The sequence below is a fragment of the Siphateles boraxobius genome, unplaced genomic scaffold (genome assembly GCF_051911475.1).
Source record: "Siphateles boraxobius isolate OS27281-9 unplaced genomic scaffold, OSU_SipBor_1 19, whole genome shotgun sequence".
NCBI lineage: Eukaryota > Metazoa > Chordata > Actinopteri > Cypriniformes > Leuciscidae > Siphateles > Siphateles boraxobius.
The window spans coordinates 30,140,818-30,150,000 of record NW_027508799.1 but is presented as its reverse complement, the minus strand read 5'-3'; the positions used below and the strand labels follow the sequence as shown (position 1 = coordinate 30,150,000).

Below are 9,183 nucleotides of genomic sequence, written 5' to 3'. Positions count from 1 at the left end.
CTGCAGCTGCAGTGATGATGTAGTTACGCTGACGCGCCGCTCACGCTTGCGGTGTGAAACGGCCGTTATTCTTGCTGGAAACAGGCACGCTGCTTTTTCCTCTTTGTTTTTGATTACATTTTTAGCCCTGTACTCTCAGTATATATTTGTCTGATGTGTGTAATATTATATTGTAGGTATCGGGGGAAACCTGGTGGCTATCCAGTCCAGTCGGATATCCACCTACCTGCACTTTCACAGCACCCCTGGAGAGGTTCCTGATGAGGCCAAGGGTTGCTACTGCCCCTGCCGAACCTTCTGTGGCTCAGGTGTGCTTCAAATTATACCAACTTGTGTCACAATACATATGAAGGAATAGCATCGAGGCATGACATGGCTCAAAACTGAACACCACTGCTTTCGTGCTGTTTTAAATCCTCCGAACATCCTTTAATGCATACAAATTTAAAGAGAGGGACTTAAACACACATTTGAGGGCAGTTTTTGTTTTCATAACCTGTATTAAAGAGAGCGAGAACAAGTAACCAGTGTTTAGAGCAACATCACTTGAAAGTGCTTGCAAGTGTGTATACATTAGCTTTAATGGAGTGTGTGTACCGGTGTTTTGTGTATAACGATCAATCTCGGAGGAAAGCAGTGAACGCTTCCTATAAACAACAGAGGTAATGTGTTGATGCCGGAGTTTGATGCAGGGCTTTTTCTTAGAGAAACAAGAGGACTCTGGGGACAGAGTCCAGATGCCCGAGCACATGAGGGGCACGGTGCCCACTGCAAGCTTAGCAGTGCCATCTGGAAAAATGGGCATAAATCTTCCTCCTTCAAGGACTCAGAACGCACAGGGACGCCACACTGCGGGGGTTCATACTAATGGAGTGTGAGGAGTGTAGTGTTTGTGAATGAGATGTTTACTGTATGCATATAGACTTCTAAACATAGAATAAATCCAATATACGAACACCTACACATGTGCACTGATCGCACGTGGAGGGTTGTTTGTTTTCTGTGGTGTTTTAAGCAGATGTCTTCATACTGGATGAAGTGGACATAACACTTTACAATAAGATTTCATTAACATTAGTTAATGCATTAGCTAACATGCACTAACAATGAGCAATACATTTGTTACAGTATTTATTAATCTTTGTTAATGTTAGTTAATAAAAGTACAGTCGCTCATTGTTTGTTCACAGTGCATTAACTTGATTTTGATAAAGTAATAGTAAATGTTGAAATAAACATGGACTAAGATTAGTAAATGCTGTAGAAGTATTGTACATTTTAGTTCATGTTAACTAAAGTAGTTAATGTTAACTAATGACACCTTATTGTAAAGTATTAACATATACACACACACACCCAGTATCATCATTATTAGATTTTATGTATTGCTTTCAAAAATGTAACTTTTTTTTCTCTCTCTCTTATTTTTCAGGGGCCAATCACAGGTCAGCACAGGTACTGCTGTTACTCGTTGTCCCTGGCCATTTGATCTTCCTGTACACAATTGATCTGATGGAGAGAGGTCACACCTCACTGACGCCCGTCTTCATGGTTGTGTATTTGGCTGCTGCTCTTCTCCAGGTGAGTGTGATGTTGTTGTCACACTATGACAAAAATATCAATCCTAATGAGGCCTTCTAACCAGACGTCAAGACACTGACATCTTCATGTGCTGTTTAGATAACCTGTCATCACTATATATTTGTATCAAATCTGACACCTATTTGAGGTTCAGCACTCTTTCCTGTAGCAAATGTCAGCCTATAATCATAAAACCAGACACCAATTTTATGATACCGGTCTGGGGAATCTATTTCATCTTCAGCTTAATCGCGATAAATGTGCCGCTTGCCGCCCACAATGTTACAACATGCCGTTTTTTCCCATCATAAACCTACAAACCTTTTAGAAAATCCCCAGAGCTTTTAGACACCCCATTTCCCCTGAAAATGAAGCCGTGATGACATTAGGGATAGTGAGCAGGTGTTGTTCGTGTGTGTATGTGTGTGTTGTATGTATCTTTGAGTGTTTGGTTATTCCAAAAGGGTGTTTTCATAAATTGTTTAGATCGCAATTAAGATAGATTACCCGCGGAGAACCTCAGTAAGTGCATTCAGCGGCCAGCATGCGGAGGCATGTTGCGAGTGGGGGAATGTGTGGTATTTTTAGGAAGTTTGTCTGTATGTGTACAGTGTTCGTGAAACGCTCTTTCTAACCTAAACACACACGTCTTTGAGATCTGCAGCCATACTACTTGACTTCAGACCTTTTTGAAGAATCCCTGAGGATGGAGAAAGAGAGAGACAGGCATTCAGAGACAGGAAAAATGAGTGGGTCCATTATTGCATTATTGTGCTGCTCAGGCATTTTGTGTCTTTTGAATGGTTTGTGTACATTAATCACTGAATTTTTACTTTTGCTTTGAAAATTTTATTTTTTAAGTACTATACAATATTAATATAACTCCAAAAATTTTAATTTAGATCTTAGTCAACTAATAGTAATTAATAATTCAATTATAGGATAATACATTTTAATACACACACACAAACTAGTGTGGTATGGTTGCAATTATTTGATTGAATTATAACATTTATTTGAATGAATTAGCCTATCGGGAGGGAGAGAGAGAGAGAGAGAGAGAGATAGATAGATAGATAGATGGATATGTACGTGTGAATTACGTGTGTCTGTGCAGCGTCTCTACTAGCAATGAAGCTCAAAAACAGTGACGTTACAACCTCCTTGAATATAATGAATAATATAAAGTACCGATTAAGTAGCAAAGTTAATATAAGTTGTGGGGCAGCGTTGACAAGTTTCTGTGTTTGTGTAGGTCGATCTCCGATCTCTGTGTGCGAGTGACAGTGACGTGTGTGTGTTTGTATGTGCTTCAATGAAAGCAGTGCATTAATATAGAACGGTGATCAAACTTATTTGGAACTACCTGTGCATTAAATGGTTTTATTGCACACCTTCCAGCCAATCAGAATAGAGTATTCAGACAGGCTTATTTTGTTATTTTTTATACCAAAATGGACAACAAAAATTCCATGTAAAACTCTTAAATTACCACATGATGCTTCTCAGAACAAAATCTCTAAAAGGTTCTTCAGCCTATAGCTTGCCTTGTTGAACATATGTCAGGTGCCCTGAGGGTGGCCCCCTGACCTCTGACCTTCATGGGTCTTCAAATACAAGGCATCTATAGAACTCCAGAAAAAACAGTCTGCTTTAGAGGAAGAAATTCTAAGGTTAAATGTAGTACATAGCTGGTAAGTATTTTTGGTGACGCTGTGGAGAAGGTCTAAACTGGATGTTCACTTGCATCTCCAGTGAAGTTTTTTTTACAATGAAGCAACGAAGACCTAAAAAAAATGTGTATATATATATATCATGTAAATAATAATATTTTTCTCATCATCATCATTACAAGGGTTTACTGAGAATTTGATGACTAAGAGGGTAACTAGTATTAAAGGTAAACAACATCTAGTAGCAATCAAACGATACACAAAATCTATTTTTGGTACTGTAGTTATTGTTTTCAAGCGCCGAAAATGTCTGTCTTGTTGACACTGTCTGGTTGTTTAATGACAAAATGACATGCTTTCAAAACAAGCAACAGCTGTAATGTGTTATATTACAAACAAAATATTATTGGTTTATGTTACATTTACTTTTAACCTTTTTTCCACTGTGAACCTAAGAAAAGGACGCTGTGCTAACCTTTGCTTTTCAGTGGGTTTGTGAGTTAGCTAAATCTGACACAACCTTCTTTTGGGCATGTCCTTAAAGTAGGGTTTAGGGTTTGGGTTAGTCCGTAGTCATTATAATTAGCTTTATATACTGTACTTCTGTTGTTTTATATGGAACATCTTCATTTAGGTGTGTGTGTGTGTGTGTGTGTGTGTGTGTGTGTGTGTGTGTGTGTGTGTGTGTGTGTGTGTGTGTGTGTGTGTGTGTGTGTGTGTGTGTGTGTGTGTGTGTGTGTGTGTGTGTGTGTGTGTGTGTGTGTGTAAGAGAGAGAGAGAGAGAACATGTGTGAATACCATGCAACATCTCTGACTGCTTTCTCTGTCCTTTTGAGTGATGGAAAAGTGTGTCTGTGTGTTTGCGCAGGGTGGAACTACAAGGCTAATCTTGTCGGGTCTCAACAGCTTGTGTAAATTAGCAAACCATCACTTTCCTCAGCTTCTAGCAAGGCCCCTGCCTAACAGTTTAATCGTTAATTGATAAAATCCTTATAAGGAGCGAAAGGGAGAGAAAACGCGAGCTGAAATCTCCTGTGGAAAGGTCATCGTTCTGATATTCTCACACACGGAAACACACAAGGTTAATTATCGAAATAATGTCACAAAACTCATCTTGCCTGGCAGGCACAATTAATAGCCTTTAAAATAGCCATTTATTTCCTGCTACGTAAATTGAAGTTTAAAATCTGCGGCAGAGAGCGAATAGTTTTTTAACCATCTCGCGCTGACCTTAATATAACTGATATAAATGATCGCCGCCCAGCCGGTTAACCAGAGCATCAGACCTCCAAATAGAGTTTCACACAGCCCCGTCAGCCTGATTAATGGGCAGGCCTCGTTTTTATTTCGTTTAAATGAAAGTCTTTCACTCTCGCATGCACAGGAACACGGGCCGAAAGCGAAGAGCCTTCAGGAATTGCTGCGGTCCATCTTTTTAGCTTCCATTTGAATGCAAGATGAAGATTTCAAATGTTACATCTCCATTAAGCAAACAATCTGGCATTCAAAGGGCCGCACTGATCCAAAAGAGCATTTTAATAGTCTGCAATGCTCAGCAAAGGCAAACACAGGCCTCATTTGCTGATGTTTAATGAGCTGCGCTAGACGAAAAGCCCTATGATGTGTGATCTGAAGCCGTTTCGGGTATTTGTCCTAAATGTGAACGGCGCTTTTCAAAAGAATGGGATCTTGTTTCATTTCCGAGACGAGTCTTTCAAAGAAGCTCGATAAACAAAAACATTGCGTTACTTCTGGAACCATTCCCTTCATCTCTTTCTGATTTAGAGCTTCCTGTTGTGTGCGTGTGTGGGAAAGTTCATCCAAAGGTACAGTGGAAGGGACTGTGGTTTTGTTCTTTACGCATGCCGTAGCAGATATTCAACACAGTCTTGTGTGCGTTCTCTTTCCCTCCCAGGTGTTCTTGTTGCTTTGCATAGCGGACCGGATGGTGCACTCCATTTGGAAGAGCGGGAAAGATCCAGACAGTTTCTCTATCCCGTACCTGACAGCGCTGGGCGACTTGTTGGGAACGGCCTTCCTAGCTCTCAGCTTCCACTTCCTGTTTATCATCGGAGACCAAGACAGTGATGTGGGTGACTAAGGTCATTCTTTGACCTTTGATCCAGAGTTCAAACTATATCATACTTGCCGTCCTCACTTATTGCCTTGAATGGCTGCTTGTCAGATCGAATGGCATGTGGCAACTTAGCATTTCCCTGTCGGGTTAAAACACATTTGTTACTCTTCTTAAAGTGCCAGATGATTTATAAGATGCATCAAGAGATTCAGCATATAAAGTGAGGTTTAGAAAGGCGGAAAAATGTCTCCCTCATCTTAAAAACTGTGATTTCTTGTGCATCTTAAGTGGGAAGTATGAAAAGCATCTTAAATGCTCTCTCCTGCCCTGTCAGTTTTCCTTATCAGCACTATAGCAGTGGAAAGGACCAAATACAAACAAAATATATAAGGTTGTCCTGGTGATTGTACTTTATTTATTTGCCCTTTTTGTCTTTGTCCTTTTTTATTTACTACTTTACTCATGATTTTTGTTGTCTCTTTTGAGTGACTTTGAGACACAACCTTGTTGCCACGACTTCCTCCTGTGTGTCCAATCAAATCAGACCTTATTAAAAGTATAGCCGCACAGTTTTACTCAACGAGTGCCAGGTAAATTCTTATAAACCTTTGTAATGCAGTTTGAAAGTTAAAGTATTGCTTAATAGCGTAGAATAATGAACTAATAAATATATATATATATATATATATATATATATATATATATATATATATATATCGGCTTTGAGAAAACGGAATAGCCTTTCAACTGCTCATTTAAGAAAATCTTGAGTAAAGATTGACTTTCTTTAAACAACATCTGTTTAAAGCTCATGTATGCAACTGAAAACAATATGGGGTGAATGTGCAACAGAGACACTCTTATACAAGTCTATATTTCTGTGTGTATGTGAACCTTTTTTTGTACATTGTTACGAAGGTGCCATGAACAGCGATTTTTCTATTGGGAAAAATAGAGTTTCTACCGGCACCAATGGAGGATTCTTAGTGTATCTTTCTGCCATGCTTTTTTGATACTCAAAATGTTTAATAAAGGTTTAATAAAAGTTTACGTCCAATATCTGTCAGTATGATGTTTATTTTTTTTCCTCCTTAGGTCTCCTGAGGGCCTTAATTTAATTCTGTCGACTGTAATTACGTGCATTTTATGTCTTTCGAACTGCAGGGATGCAGTGAAACCCCCCTTATCGGTTTAGAAATCTCTTTTGCTTTTATGAGAAAGCTTTACGTACATTCAAACAATAGGTATTTGCTTGCTGTGCGAGATTAAGAACAATAAAGCACAAACCATAAAGGGTTTTTATTTGATTACAAAAATCTCTGCCAAAAAATACATCGGACACATCAAAGTGTGCCCTTAAAATTTGCGCTTTACTCAACCTGTCAGCAGTTTTGTCAAACTGAGCTTTTTAAATGCAGAAATTGCTTTTTGTAATGTGATATTCACAGTAAATGCAATTTGCCGGCCTGTGCATAATGTCATTCAGGCATTAGCAAGGACTCTGTGGATAGATATTTTCTGTATTACCTTTTACACAGCTCATTATAGGCTATTAAATGCGACAAGAGTATGAACTCTTTCCAGACGTCACTTATCACTCAAAGTTTTTGCATATTATTGTCGACAGTCTAAAACAAAAGACCCCTGTATGCGTGTTCGGGAGTCTAGACAGCCCATGTTAATGGTGGCTGTTGAACTCTCCTGTCTTCAGGGTTTAATGGGGTTGTATGAGTGGTGTGGTGGATTGGGGGCCCTGAAATTGGAGTCTTCCCATAAACGGCCCCCAAATCGAGCCACAGGGACCCTGCTGTTGCATATTAGCACTCTATATAGAACAGACCCAAACCTCCAGTGCAGCCCACAGCCTCTGTACTATGATCCCTAATGTTCACCACTAACAACAAACAGATCACCAAGCCAATTTACTGCTCTTGTGTAGCTAATCAGAGCGATGACTTTCAAAATTGGTTTTGATTTTGTGGGTTTATGATGTTTCCTGTTGGAAAAAATTAAGGTGGTAGATGGTCTCTAGTTAGTCCAAGCTGGTCTGAATAGTTTACTAGCTTGACTACCAAATGGTGGACCTGGTTTTGGCCTGGTAGACCTTGGTCAAGCTGGTAAATTCTGGTAGAACACATTGGATTAGGAAAAAACAGCTACCCCTTTGTATTAGGAACAAACCTTGACAGCCCAGATCCCCATTCAGTTTCAGGTTATATTTTCCCTTCAAGCTTTGCCTGACCAGATTTTTTTTCGAGCAAGGGTTGTGATGTTAAATTTATTGTTAAACATTGAAAAACCCTTTAGGGCTATCGCTTTAACGATCTAAGACTATTTTTTTATATAACAACATAACCTTGCCTTTTTCTGACACTATAGGCAGCACTGAATGATGGAAATTAAGTCAGACTTAAGTCGACACAACGCCCACTCTTCCATCACAACCTTTGCCATCCTAATCATCGAGTAAAGATTGGATTTGGAGTCGTCCCCTGGCACGGGTATGAGAGATGAAAGTTCAATACAAGCCAAAATGATAGTTTAGACTGAAGGACATCATCCAACAAATCCACTTTAATCAGCCCGAGGGCTGTTGGACTGTACAACATGCTCTTTACTTACTGTGGTCACTTTTATTTCTCCATTTAGACTTATCCAGAACCATTTTGACCTGAAATAGTTTTGAAATGTATTCTAGTTCAGGAATATTTTTAATGGATAGTTCACCCAAAAATGAAAAGTTGTTTGCTCACTGTCATGTCGTTCCGAACATGTACGAGTTTCTTTCATATGTGGAACGCAACAGATTGTATTTTGAAAAATGTCTTTTTAGTTCATGCAATGCAGCAATGGGGCCCCGTTGTTTTGGACCCCATTGACCTTCATTGTATAGACGAAAACAATCAAAAATATTCTCTAAAATGTTTATTTTTTGCGTTCTCCAGAAGTAAGTCAAACAGGTTTGGATCGAAATGAGGGTAAGTAAATGTAAAAAAAATTATTTTGGGGTAAACTGTCATGACTTTAACATAAAATACTTGTTTCGATTTTGTTCACTTCACCCTTTTTATCTTAACTGTCAGTACTTGCTAAATTCAGCCATAAGAGAGAAAGATGTCAGTGATTGTCATTCTCTGTCATGCTTAGGCGCCAACGGAGAGCGGTTTCTGCCATTCAGGTGTGAAATTCCTCCTCGACTGAAGGCAAAGCAAAGGGTTGAATGAGTTCAACTGTTGTGCAAATGGATTACTATGGATTAATCAAGTATACAGCACTGAGAAACACTTCTTAGGGAAATGGATTGACGGAAAATCTTCTAAGCTGTGATTGAACCACAACCAATTTCATCCTTGGGAATTAAGGAACACTTCAGTGAAAATATCTTGCAAGTCTTTTGGTTGGCTTTTAGAGCTGAGAGATTATACCAAATGATAGTGGTTTTCAGCTACGCCTGCATATTAGCAGTAAACAGTGTAGCGGTCCCCAAGGGAACAACATCTAACTTCCAAGCAACATCATAATTTAAGCCATTCATATGTTGGATAATGACAGAGAACTGCTGCCAACTTGACCCTGCACGTGTTCGCTGAGAACAGTTCGCGGTGCCAAGTTTGATGTGGCTGAAGGACCCGGGTTAATTCAAAGGATGAACGAATGGTATTCTGAGCATAACCGAGAGGTTACGGTGGAGCGAGGCTTCGGGGAGGAGACCATAGCAGGTGTGGTAGCAAATTGTCATGAGAATTGCAGATTCAGCAACAAAAAAAACCCAAAGCTCAGGATTTTCGATGAGAGGTTAGGTTTTGGCTGCAATCTCGCTCTTGACACCAAAGTGACAACCCGCTACTGAAG

General features: G+C 39.4%; 1 protein-coding gene across 1 annotated transcript in view; it reads left to right on the top strand.

Annotated features, from left to right (window-relative positions):
* Positions 1–6,014, top strand: part of slc41a2b (solute carrier family 41 member 2b) — a 22,732-nt gene extending 16,718 nt beyond the window's left edge. The window contains exons 9-11 of the mRNA XM_077234940.1: positions 177–308; positions 1,433–1,581; positions 5,170–6,014. Coding sequence (XP_077091055.1) covers positions 177–308; positions 1,433–1,581; positions 5,170–5,355 — 467 coding nt within the window. The 3' untranslated portion in view covers positions 5,356–6,014. The remainder of the gene's footprint in view (positions 1–176; positions 309–1,432; positions 1,582–5,169) is intronic.
* The last annotated feature ends 3,169 nt before the right edge of the window (positions 6,015–9,183 follow it).